Source organism: Erithacus rubecula (assembly GCF_903797595.1).
Source record: "Erithacus rubecula genome assembly, chromosome: 15".
Taxonomy (NCBI): domain Eukaryota; kingdom Metazoa; phylum Chordata; class Aves; order Passeriformes; family Muscicapidae; genus Erithacus; species Erithacus rubecula.
The window spans coordinates 8,745,183-8,758,443 of record NC_136667.1 but is presented as its reverse complement, the minus strand read 5'-3'; the positions used below and the strand labels follow the sequence as shown (position 1 = coordinate 8,758,443).

Genomic DNA, 13,261 nt, shown 5'->3' with positions numbered 1-13,261 from the left:
TACTGTAGTCACTTTATTTTAAATACAAAAAATCACTTCTTAGAGAATTATATAGATCAGGAAATGATGGCAGATAAAAGTTCCTTGGCTATGGATGTAGGACAAACATACCATAATGCTCCTGTTCAGTCAGTAATTTTAGTAAGTGTACTTTCCAAGTAGTACATTGTCCCAAGGTGTCCTGTCCTCTGTGCTCTCACAGCTCCCAACAAGCAGAGGGCAGCTGGTCTCTGCCATGTCCAAGGGGCCTCAGGCTGCTGGGGCAGCACACTCTGTTTGTCATCAGCCCTTGGGGGTGATAAACTGATGCCTTCACTCACCCCAACACTGACCCCTTAAATGTGAAAGGACTGAGAATTTCCCTGCATGTTGCTGCAGCATTATAGTTGTGACCTCTCTGGAGTGGGGAAGAACAGGTCTGAAAGCTTTGGGCACTTCTGTGGCTGATCAGGAGGCACCGTGACAGGAGAGAAGAGCTCCTCTCACTCATCCCTGTTCAAGAGACTGGGTAAAGATTCCTGGGGCAGAGAGAAGTACTGGAGTGAGGAGGAGGGAGGGAGAAATGCATTAATCTTTCCACTTCAAAGGAACAGCTCGAAGAATTCAAGGGCAAATGATTTTCTGTGACCCTTGCTCAACACCTTGGATGTGCTGAATAAGCTCCGTAAAATGTTGGAGTCAAGATGTCTCTGGGGCTGGAGATCCTAGAGAACATTTTGAGAGCTGCCATTTTCACTCTTCAACTCTGTTATTGCAGGCATAATCCAGAATTTTTGCTGTTTACTGTTTTAACAAGAACAGTGCTAACAAACTACCTCCTTTTTTGCTTTGCCTGAGAAATGCACATAAAACTATGCTAAAAATTAAAATTTAAAACCAGGAAAGATGCATTCCACAGGGATCACTCATAAAAGACCTTATGAAAATAGTATTTGGATACCAGAGCTTTTTTTCAATCAAAAGTGAATCTTTTGCTGGTTCCCCAGGGGGAACCTTTTAAATTTTACTAATAATTATTTACATCAGAAGATGAAAAATGTGGATCTACATTCCATTGTATGTCATTGGTTTCCTAACTATGAACAAAAATAAATTAACAATAATTTCCATGTGCCTGTTTTTCCTAGCAGAAAAAAAATGCTGGCTTGATGCTTTAAAAAGGAAAAAGCCTTTGATTGACTTAACCTAAGTGCCTGGTGTTGGCAGGGGCTACTTCCCAATGCTGAGTGTGAAGATGATTCGGCCCAGGAAGCGGTCACTGTTCAGGTCGTTGATAATTCCTTTCCCATTCAGACTGCACTGGATGGGGACCAAGTTATTCTTCTGCACATCTGTGAAGTGCATAGCCACCAGTGGGGAGGTGTAGTTGACCTGGAGAGAAGGGAAATTTAAGTGTCATTTTTGAGGGAGTGGAAAAGCAGGCAGGGCTTTTATGTTCACTAAAATAATTTGTAAATGGTTCATGATTCCAGGCATCTGAGAGTGTCTGCCTGAAGCCCATCAGGGTCCCTCAGCATGCTGAGCCTTTCTGTGTCTGTGCCTTAGCAAGATGGGATCACTACACATTGCCAGGACAACACCAGACCATGGGAGTCTCAGATGCTTTCTGCTGTCCTAAACACCACACACACTTACACCCACTCACACCCACTCTTACACACTCACACATACAGTTGCACACTCTCACACACAGTTACACACACACAGAGTTACACACAGTTACAGTTACACACAGTTACAGTTACACACACACACAGAGTTGCACTCACACACAGTTACACTCACACACAGTTACACACACAGTTACACACAGTTACACTCACACACAGTTACACACAGTTACACTCACACAGTTACACATTCACACACAGTTACACACAGTTACATTCACACACAGTTACACATTCACACACAGTTACACACTCATACACACAGAGATACACACTCACACACAGTTACACACACACAGTTACACTCACACACACTCACAGTTTGTCAGAGACAGAAATAGAACACTGTAATCCCAGTGCCCGTGGCCTCTGTCCTGCCTGCATCTGCCCAAAATAGCCTGAAAGCACATCTGGACCCTGTGCAGCTGCTCCTGCCCTCCCATTCCCAAGGAAGCATAGCAGAGATGCCAGACCCTTACTCACATGGGTGAACTTGCCATAGTAGGGGTAATACATGAGGTCAAACGTCCCGTTCCCAGGGTAGAAATCCACAGACCTGAGGTGACTCTCATTGCCTTTCTGTGATCAGAAAAAAGCCAGAGGCACATGCACACACACAGCACATGGGGCAGAAAACACAGCTCCCTTCAGAGCTTGTCTCAGAGCAGATGGCCCTTGCCAGCCCCTGTCTGAGCTCAGCTGTGCTGTGTTTGCTGTGAGCCCAGTCACTGCCCTGCTTCCAGCCAGGGAAGGGTGGGGCTCTGGAGGCACAGCCAGGGTTACAGTTTGCTGCCTGCTGAGTCCCTACGGTGCCTTTGCTCTCCAAGTGAGATCCAGCAGCTGCCTGGGCAGTGGGGGGCCCTTCCTTCATCCCACTGCTGTTGGCTTGCAGGGTGCCCTTGGGACTGAGGATGCTGCAGAGCAGCTGGAGATGGATATGAGCAGCTCCTACATCTTCCCACTGACTCCAGGCTCCAGCTGGGACCTGGCAGCCAGCCCCAGGCTGCCCCAGGGCTGGGCATGGTGGTGCCCCTGAGGCTGCAGGAGCAACTGGGGAAGCAGGAGACTGGAGACCTCTGCCACTCCCAGCAGACTGCCCAGACATGTGGGCAACACTGGGTCCTGTGAATGCTTGGGGCTAAAATGAGGAAAACTTGTGCTGAGGTCCATCAGGAGGAGACATTTGGCCTTGTCCCCACCACATGCTGAGCACTGAGAGCAGTACCTGCACTTTGCAGTCCACACTCACGGGGACCCCGGCGCCAGGGCGGTAGCCTATGATCTGCAAAAGCAAAAAACATCCATGTTTCTATGAAATGCAGTGCCAAGAACATGCTGACTCCCTTCTCCAGGGCTTAAACCTTTCTGGGTTTCAGCCACATTGCTGAAGACAGGAGCTGTGTGTCCCTGCAGCAGGTCTGCCACCCCACACAGTGCAGCCTGCCCACGGATGAGTGCCAGACTGCTGCCTGAGAGCAGGGGCAGAGCAGAGAACACAGAGTGAGTTCAGAGCCCCTGGGGTAACACAGCCTCTTCCTCACACAGCTCACAATCCCCCCCATGCTTATTCTCCCAGCATGATCACTGAACCACCATGCTATTAGACTTCAATTAAATTAAATTAAATTCTAAGAACACTGCCATTGTAAAGCATCTGAGGTCTGGGGTATTCCCCTAAAGCTCAGTTCCTCAGGAGGAAGGGCCTGGTAGAAGACCCTCCAAGCATTAAGGCCTCAGCAAATCAAATGGAGCAAGTTTTTTTAAAAAGTTTTCTAGCAGATATGGCCAGAAGGTTTGGGGATTCTAGTTCCATTTTTCACCAGCCCTGAGAACTGGAGGAATTTCAGTCCCTGTCTGGTCTTCCTCACACTGGGATGCCCCAAAGAAAGGAATTAAAACAAGCAGCTGTCTCTGTACCCGGTTCATCTTCAGCAGGATGCAGGGCTGGCCCCTGGAGTAGCCAAATGTTGGGTCCTCGATGCCAGAGCAGTTCTGCAGCAGCGAGCGCTTGAACTGGCAGGCCTTCTTCTCCTCACTGTCACTTCCCCCTTGGATGAAGTACTGTCCTGGGACACACTCGATGTTCTTCTCCTCCTGAACTTTGTCATCATAAGCTGGAGGGGACCAAGAGACTTGTTAAAACTCCTGAGACCTGCAGAGACCCAAACTCTCTGAGGACATCCACGTGTCAAGGGCGGTAGGAAGCCATGCCTGGAAAGGCAAAGCTCCCTCCCGCAGAAGCTCCCATGACCCTGTGAGCCTCCCTTTGCAGATGTGGCTCATGAGGTGCCCAGGAGGAGACCCCTGCACTGCATGCATGTATCCATGGATAAAAACCACCTCACCATGACTCCCAGGGTGACAAAGGGCTCACCTGCTAGGAAGTGGTGCATGCTGTCCACATAGGGCTGCCAGGTGTTGGGCTGGGAGACATTGAAGGCAATGGTGAACCCATTCAAGTATGGTCTGATCATCACTCCTGAAGAAGGAGACAGAGCCTGATAAAGCAAATGTAGGTGGGCCAGCCATGGGCTTGGGCTGTGTTGCAGGGGCTGGTGCATGAGAGAGGCAGCACCAGCTCACAAATCAACTCTCAACCTACTCATCCCTCACCTTCATTCACCCCTGGAGAACACCATACACGTCAAAATATCCCAGGAGACATGGGAGCTATGGAGAGCCTCAGTAGTGTTGTGGGTTAGTGATGGGCTTGGGGTTGCACAGAGAGGCTGGGGGTCCCCTGTGTTGCCAGCTGTGTGGGCAGTTCCAGACAAGGAGCAGGGCAAGGGGTCCTTCTGTTCCCCAAAACAACACAACACAGGGAAAATGCTGTGTCTGACACAGGGAAAGGATTTTCTGAACATTCTCTTGCCAGAACTCCCCCAAATAATAATGCATAAAAGCTATTCTTGATTTGCATTTTATTTTGAAGGCAGGAGCTATAAAGGGCCATCAGCTGAAATGCATCAGTATCACCTATGAAATATGTAAACTTGGCTTTTGCCTTGAGAATAATGATAACAATACACAGTGCAATTAAAATAACAACTAGAATCACGAGGGTGAATGCTTCTCACGGGGAAAGAGAAGATGTCTGATCCTCTGCAGAGCCCTCAGTGAGAACACCCTGTGTTAGGGAGGGCTGGGTGGCTGTGGGAGTGCACAGCTTTGCCTGAGGTGCCAGCCATGCCATTTGGAAGGACCCTGATGGGCAGAGTGCCCAAGGCCAGGCTGGCTGGGGTACCCACCTGGCGGAGACACGCGGTCCCGGAACCGCGGCGTGTAGGGGCTCAGCGTGAGCAGCATCACATACAGGCAGAAGGCAAACATTCCCGCCAGGCACGTGTAGAAAATGATGTAAAACAGTAAGATCAAGCCTGCAAAAGAGACAGGCATGTCGCTGTTAAGGCAACCAGAGCACATCCCGTGGGATGTGTCCCACAGGGATTTACAGACGTGCTCAGCACGGCGTCCTCTGCAGCTCTGAGGCCGTGGTGGAGGTGGGAGCTTGCACACCCAGCCCTGCACACAGACTCTGGTGTTTCTGGCTGCAGGACTGTCAGCTGCTCCAGGGCTGGGGTAGCTGCTCTTTGGTTCTGTACCCCTTTTGCTGCATGGCCCCTCCTGGAGCTGTGTCCTCACCGGGTCTGTGTGTCCACCTGCCTCAGCTCTCTCTGACAGACAGACCCAACATTCCCTCTTGCCCTTCACACCCCCTCCTGGCATGGTAACATGCAAAGGTACCCAATGGCTTCAGCCAGGCTCCTGATGGGGCTGTGGGGTGATGCTCCTGCCCTGATTCCTGTCTCCTGCATGGGCAGGACCCTGGTGCTGGGGCTGAGCAAGCAGCATCGCTCAGGGCTGCAGCACCAGTTTCATAGCCCAGACACTCAGGGAATGGGTTTGTTTTTCCTCTGGACCGAGCTGATGGCTGAGGATATCTCCAGAGGCCACAGCCTATGAATAAAACCCAGCAGCTCAGAAAGCAAAGTGAAGCCCTAACCCAAATATTTCCCAGGAGAAACATCCCAGCAGCTCGGAGGGGCCCTGGGAACACAGATGTGCTCTCCTGCCGTGCTTCTGCCAGGGCTGGGAACCACGGTGGGGCTGTGTCCTGCTGAGGGCTAAGCCAGGAGAGATGGGACCACTGCTGCTGGTGGCTCAGAAGGGACAATTCACAGCCCTGCCACAGTGATGCTGGATGGTGCCTCTGCCCCAGCCTGGCAGAGCTGGAGCTGCTGCTGGAGCACCAAATTGATGATTGTTGTGGCATCTTCCCACTGCTGCTCCCATTTTTATTTTTCCTGTGAAGCAGCAGAGAGTGTTGTCACCAACAGAGAAGGGGGTGCAGCCTTACCCAGGGACTGGGGCTTCAGGTGATGACCTTGTGGCCCTGCATTTGGTGAGTCTTAGTCCTGTAAGGCCCCCATTCCAGGGCACACCTTTAGAGCCAGCACAGGGGAGCAGACCCAGGCTGGGAAATTTCCCTCCTCCCCACCTGTGAGATAAGAGTAGGAAAGTTCAGCTCCATTCACCTCCAAATGCTTTCACTTTAAATTTTGATTTTCATAGTAGCTTCTCCTGCCCCCATGTAGAGATGTGAGCACATATGTGTGCACCAAGGGCATGTATGTTCATGGGCAGGGGGTCATTGATCCCAGGGACAGGAGGGTGCTGCACCTGCCCCAGTGCTGCTAGCACTGCCAGCTGTAGCCTGCCAGGGTCACATTCACACCAGACTGAGCAAACCCTCTCACAAGTATCTTCTCAGGACCTGCAAGTGCCTCCAGAAAACCAAACCTACATCACTAAGGACTGTCATCCTGCTGCTCCCACTCTTTGGTCTATGACTTCCCTTCCAGCAAAGAAGCAGAAAAGCTGGTCTGCCTCTGTGGCCAGCAAAGGGCACAGGAACACAAATGTGAATGTCAAGGTCTGTCCCAGACTCATAATTGCAGGTTTTCAGACTCCTCTGGTGCTGGTGGGCAGCTTTCTTTTTTTTCTCCCAGCTGTCAGCATATGCTTTGCAGGAGACCCAGACTCTTGGCAGGGGCATGGGAGGGCTGTGGGGCTTGTGGTGCATTGCCAGTGCCAGCCAAGGGCTGCAAACACCCAGCAGCACCCCTGGTAGTTCTCAGCCTTACACTGATGGATGTGCAGGTGGCTCTGGATCAGGCTGGGATTTTCACTCTGCCAAGGGGGCTGTGTGCTGGCACAACAGTGCTGCAAAGGTGGGTGGCACCACATGTGCTTGTGACACCTTGATTTCGGACCAAGCCTGCATCAGTGCACCCCACAGGCTGCTCCTAACCACTCGGGGCACCTCCAGACCCAGCAACAATTTTTGAAGGCCACATGGATGTGGATAAAGTAGACAGGGCACTCAGAAGCAGCAGAGTGGCACATCCCAGTGCACTGCTGTGACAGCACTGTGGGTCCTGCTGTGGGCACCCTTCACTGCCTGGGAAGCTGTGGGGTGACAGTGCTGACCAGCCCTTCCCTTCCCTTCTAGAGCCAGGGCTCATTCAGGCAGGGAGGGCTGCTCTGCCCCTTGGTGTCACCCTCCACAAAAACCTGCCCCACAGCCCGAGTGCTCCTCCCCCACAACCTGATGGCACCAAAGCCACTGTCCCAGGGGTCCCTGACAGGACAGGGGTAAGAGTGCTGGTGGCAGCAGAGTGCACAGCTGCAGCAGACTGACCTGAGCTCCCATGCTTGCTCAGGCTCTACACTTCTTTCTGGGACATGGTCTGGGCAGCCTGACATTTGCTTTCACATTCTCCATCAGCATTAACCAGACCAAGGGCAACTTTTACATGGTTTTCTGCTTGCTCTCCTCTCTAGTTATTTACTGCACTAGTTAGAAACATTAACACTAAAGAAATGAGCAGAGGTGGTCAGTCCAAGCTACCAAGGACATTCACGGGCAAGTGAACCTGTTGTAGAAGCAGAAAAAGCAACAATCCCATAAAGTGGGGCTTGAGCAAGGACCTACCCCAGCTCTTGGCTGTTCTTCCCATGCATGTTCTCTCCTCTGGGTTCCACAAGAATATCTTCATCTCCCCAGCCAGGTCTGCCCAGGTTTTGCTCCCCATGTCTGCCTTAGGCTGGTCCTTCTCTCTGTCAGAATTCTGGACTGTCTCCTCATGCTTATTTTCCTGGAAGAGTTGCAAAACACAACCCCCACAAGCAAGCTGAACTTCTCATTGGCCAAAAATAAATGCAAAAGCACTTAATATCTGGAAATGTTTCAAATTTCCATTTTCCCATCATCACTCTTGAGTTAAAGAGAGGCAGTTTTGGCTGTTCCAACTTAAGATCACTTAGAACCCAGCACCCATTTTTCCATTACATGTACGTCACTGCTGTCACGCTGGGTACTGTCTCCTTGGCCTGGCATTTACAGAAATTCATCTCTTTCCACCTGCATGAATATGACCAAAGAAAACCGGTGGTCTGGGAAGGCTGGGATTGTTCCCACACTTCTGCAACATCTCTGAGTTCAAGTACACATTCTCTGTGCTGCCACAGATGATAACAGGCAGCAGTATTTAAGAGATCAACCAGCTTATTTTTATTGGCATGTGAGCAAGTGTTCAGTCTTTGAAGAAATCCCTGTGCTGTTACTTTTTAAATTACGCTGAGTTTCAGGGGAAAGCATCTCCCCAGGTTGCAAGAGTTTGTATTTTGCCTAAGGGGTGAAAACTTGTTTGTCCAGAACTCAGGAACACAAATCTCTCTGTACCTGTGCCTGGGCAAGAGTCACTTGAGACTCTGTACTGTGAAGCTGTACTAAATTCCCCTTGAATCCGGGCAGGTCTCCAAAAGCAGGCAAGTGGGAGAAGGTGGTGACCTTGCCTTCAGCTCTGGGCAGGCACCGCAGGAGAGAAAGTGATGCTGTGACCTGGATGGGTTCATCACCTCCCGCATTCCACCGCAAACTGCCGCAGGGTTCAGCCGCTCCGGGCTGGGGCAGAGCCGCGCTCGACAGAACCTGCCACGGCTCCCCGAGGCTTCTGTGCCCTGCTGTGCCCTCTGTGCCTGCTGTGCCTTCTGTGCCCTGCTGTGCTTGCTGTGCCCCGCTCTGCCCTGCTCTGTCCTGCTATGCTTTGCTGTGCCCTCCTGTGCCTGCTGTGCCTGCTCCAGGCACGGATCCGCAGCAGCTGCTCTGCAGGATCTCCCCTGTGTGTCTGTGCTCAGGGTCATGCAAACCTGCCAGCCGCAGGCACCCCGTTGCAGCCAGGACCCATAGACAAGAAATCTGCAAGCCGTGGGTCGCCCCAGGTGAGCTGGGATGTGGCCAGCAGCTTGGTGAAAGCTTCACTTGGAAAGTCCTTTGAATTGGGTACAAGAAATTAAACTGCTCAGACACAAAAATCCTGCAAACCAGTGAGAATGGGGGGAGAGCACTGACTCCAAAGCCTGAACATGTCCCTTGGGGAGCCTGGGCAGAGCAAACTGTAAACCATCCCCATCCCACTGACTGCCCTGATGGGCTCTGGATAGGGCCCCGGTGGGGCTCCTCTGGGAGCACTCCTGCATCAGAGCACTGTGCCACAAACCGCCTCCAGCTGCCTGTACGGCCACGGCAGCGCTTCCAGCAGGTCCCACAGCCAGGCTGGAGCCCTGCCCGAGCCAGCTCCTGCATGGCCTGAGGTGCAGGGGACACAGGGCACACGGGGCACACGGGGCACACGGGGCACACAGAGCACACGGGGCACATGGGGCACATGGGGCACACGGGGCACACGGGGCACACAGAGCACACGGGACACACGGGACACACAGAGCACACGGGGCACACGGGGCACACGGAGCACACGGGACACACGGGACACACAGAGCACACGGGGCACACGGGGCACACGGGAGACACAGAGCACACGGGACACACGGGGCACACAGAGCACACGGGGCACACAGAGCACACGGGACACACGGGGCACACAGAGCACACGGGACACACGGGGCACACGGGGCACACAGAGCACACGGGACACACGGGACACACAGAGCACACGGGGCACACCGGGCACACGGGACACACGGGACACACGGGGCACACGGGAGACACAGAGCACACGGGACACACGGGGCACACAGAGCACACGGGGCACACAGAGCACACGGGGCACACGGGGCACACGGGAGACACGGAGCACACGGGGCACACGGGGCACACAGAGCACACGGGGCACACGGGACACACAGAGCACACGGGACACACGGGACACACAGAGCACACGGGGCACACGGGGCACACGGGAGACACAGAGCACACGGGACACACGGGGCACACAGAGCACACGGGGCACACAGAGCACACGGGGCACACGGGACACACAGAGCACACGGGACACACAGAGCACACGGGGCACACGGGACACACAGAGCACACGGGACACACGGGGCACACGGGGCACACAGAGCACACGGGGCACACAGAGCACACGGGGCACACGGGGCACACGGGGCACACAGAGCACACGGGGCACACGGGGCACACGGGGCACACGGGGCACACAGAGCACACGGGGCACACGGGGCACACGGGGCACACGGGGCACACAGAGCACACGGGGCACACGGGGCACACAGAGCACACGGGGCACACGGGACACACGGGACACACGGGGCACACAGAGCACACGGGGCACAAAGAGCACACGGGGCACACGGGGCACACAGAGCACACGGGGCACACGGGGCACACGGGGCACACGGGACACACGGGACACAGGGGTCACACGGGGCTCAGGGCTGATGAGAGCAGTGGATTTTGGAGCCAGGAAGCAGCAGCCACAGCATGAGTCACATCAGGGATATGGGACAGGAGGTTTGGGGGCTGTACCCTGTCAGGACACATGCAGGGGAGTGAGTGGTCGATGAAGAGGGGGAAGAGGAGGTGTTCTTCCCTCTCTCCTAATTAAATAAAAGAGCTACGAGCAGATGTTTTGGAAACATTTCCTCAGACTGCTAGAGAAGGGGGGGGACTGCCCATATTAACTCCACTCTGATGCTTGGTGCTGCATTGGGGAAAGCCCTTTGAATTTCATACAAAATTCTGCTGGAGGCAGCAAGAGTCCACACTCAGAAGCTGCTACCAATGCTTAAAGCTGTGGGGGGATATGGGCACAGCCTCCCCCATCATGGGACCTCACCCTGGGAGCTGAAGGAGGCTTTTGCAAGGAGAGAAGTTTCCAGTTCTCCTGGCTCTGTGCTGTGTGACCCTTCACTTGGTGAAGGGTTCTGTCCTGCTGGCTGGGAAAGACCATGAGGGCTCCATGGCAGCCCAGGGAGGCTGAGGAAGCCCCAAGCACACGCCATGGGTCTCTGTGGGGCAGTATAGGATGATCTTAGTACAGGTCCCTGGCAAATCTGTCAGCTAGGGAGCTAGGTGGAATGAAACACAGGTGATTTATCTTTGCAGTCCAGGATAGACATGGTCTTGGAACAGTTCCTTGCACCTGGATAAGGGGCAGAAGGAGTGGCAGGAGCTGGGACAGGAGTGCAGTGGGGCAGGGAGAAGGCAGAGCCACGGGAGGATATGTTGGGACACTGGACAACCTTGAGTCACTGCTTGCTGTGACAGCTTGGGAAACAAATCTGGGATTCATCTATGGCAAAATCATTCTGTGCTGACTGTTATGGGCATCCTGGGGGAGGCCAGGAGCTTTTCCCCCTTTTCACCTCAGATCAGGTCAGCTCTCAATGTTGGATTCCTCCTGCTGAAATCCAGGTATGCAGAGGGTCACCCTGCCCAGGGGTTCCTGTCCCTTCTAGTCCCCCTCACCACAAGCCACCACTGGCCAGACCTGCCACTGCCCTTTTCCCCTCCTCCCATACAAAGTGCTTTGCCTAAGAGACAAAGCTGCACTTCCTAAAGCAATGTAGTTATAAATTTATCAGCCAGAAAGCAGGTCCTTGCAGCAGCTCCCCCCTCACCTTGTGAAATAAGACTAGCAGCCCCCAAAATACTCACCACCTTCTGGCTGGGGCTCCTGAGCTGACCCTCCATGCCACTGGTGCTGGTGTTCCTGTCCATTCTTGGGTGGGAGACACAAAAAAAATGTGAATGTTTGCACGGCTGTACTGGCCCCTGTGTGGGTGCTGTGTAGTCCTGGCTCCCAGAGACTCACAAGCAGAGCCCCCTCCCCAGCACTGCTCAGCAGCCCTACAGCACCCCCTAAAACAGCAGCTATGCCAAGACCGTGGGGAACAAGGCTGCTTTCCTTCCCTACCCTGCTGTTCAGGAGTGGATCAAAAAATAACTTGCTTTCCTAAAGGGGGTGAGCTCAACGCAGCGGGATCCTATCTTGAGTCCTCTGGCATCTGGTGCCCTTTGCAGCACCCTCACTGCATCCTGCCTCATATTTGCGTTCCCATCACTGCCAACCAACGCCCTACATGGGGCAGCCAGGCTCTTCCCCCAGGAGACCGTGTAGCTGTTAATAAACATTAACAAATCGCTGGGGTTTCCGATGGCGAGAAGTGTCCGTCAATGTGTGCCTGTCAGTCTCAGCGGGGCCGGGGTTAAAGATTTCGAAATCTCTTGCGGTGGAAGGGGTAGTGAGAGGAGCAGGCAGGTCTATATTTATCGCCGCGAGCAGAGACAGCAGCCAGCAGTTCACAGCCCCGGTTTTCTCGCCACAGCCTCAGACAAAACGCGGAGGCGCAGCTTGCCGTGACACCTGCAGACCGGGGCTGGGGGGTGTCGGATTTTCCTCGGCCAGTGAATTACAGGACGAGACGGTGCCCTGGGGCAGGGGGGGTGCTGCAGTGCTGCCGCTGGAGCAGCCCCAGAGCAGGGCTGGCAGCGTGCGGGCCGCCCCGCCGTGTCCGCGCAGCAGCGCCCGAGGAACAGACGGGCTCGTTTCACACGTCTGTCCCAGCCTGAGCTCGGCACCATCCGCCTGCTCCTTCTCTTGGCCAGACTCCAACGGGACCGGTGACCCTGCCTTTCGCCAGAGTGCCGGGCCCTGTTCAAGGGTGGGAAAGGCCGCCTTGCCCCGGGCTGGGACCTTGCCCGAAGGCACGGGGATATCCGTCCCGGGCTCCCGCAGGCTGCACGGTGCCGTCCCAGCCGGCAAAGCACCATTTCTCCATTTCCTCTCCCGAGCATGGCTGAAAGCCGCTCGCCGGCTGCGCTAATAAACGGGCGCAGCGGGACACAAAGAGGTCTGGCAGCTGCCCCGGGCTGCTCAGAGCTGGCCGGGGCTGCCGCTCTCCTGCCGCCCGGTGCCGGCGCCGGTGCCGGTGCCGGTGCCGGTGCCTGCCCGCAGCCGGCCCGCCCGCAGCTATGCCCACAGCTGGATCTCCTGGCCAGGCTGGTGCCGTGGAGCAGGGATTGTGTTCCCGAAGTTCGGGAGGTGGAATGGGATGCAGGGATTCATGGCACGGGCAATGGTAGGGCACCAATAGCTCTCCGGGAGCACAAGCCCAGTGCTGCGGCTCGGCCCGACCCCGGTACGGAACGGAACGGAGAGAGATGAGACCTGTCTCCTCCACCACTAGCACAGGGTGAGGACATCTGAGCAGGACGGGACCAGTGTCAGCCCCTCTGTCACAGCCAGGGAGCTCGGGGCTCCTCT

General features: G+C 54.6%; 1 protein-coding gene across 1 annotated transcript; it reads right to left on the bottom strand.

Annotated features, from left to right (window-relative positions):
• Window position 1: 1 nt before the first annotated feature.
• Window positions 2–11,896, bottom strand: ATP1B4 (ATPase Na+/K+ transporting family member beta 4). The gene is made up of 9 exons (XM_079319185.1): window positions 11,854–11,896; window positions 11,653–11,716; window positions 7,666–7,828; window positions 4,919–5,047; window positions 4,045–4,149; window positions 3,588–3,784; window positions 2,896–2,952; window positions 2,154–2,249; window positions 2–1,371 (listed from the first exon to the last, which is right to left on the bottom strand). Exons 2-9 carry the CDS (start codon window positions 11,713–11,715, stop codon window positions 1,210–1,212), a joined length of 972 nt encoding a protein of 323 aa, XP_079175311.1. The 5' UTR covers window position 11,716; window positions 11,854–11,896; the 3' UTR covers window positions 2–1,209.
• Window positions 11,897–13,261: the final 1,365 nt, after the last annotated feature.

What these genes read in the sequence shown, in the direction of transcription:
- ATP1B4 (XM_079319185.1), bottom strand. Translation starts at nt 11,715, where the DNA reads ATGGACAGGAACACCAGCACCAGTGGCATGGAGGGTCAGCTCAGGAGC. An exon ending in GGACCGCGTGTCTCCGCCAG is followed by an intron (nt 4,150 to 4,918) that starts GTGGGTACCCCA and finishes CTCCTTCTTCAG; the next exon opens with GAGTGATGATCAGACCATAC. An exon ending in CATGCACCACTTCCTAGCAG is followed by an intron (nt 3,785 to 4,044) that starts GTGAGCCCTTTG and finishes GGTCCCCTCCAG; the next exon opens with CTTATGATGACAAAGTTCAG.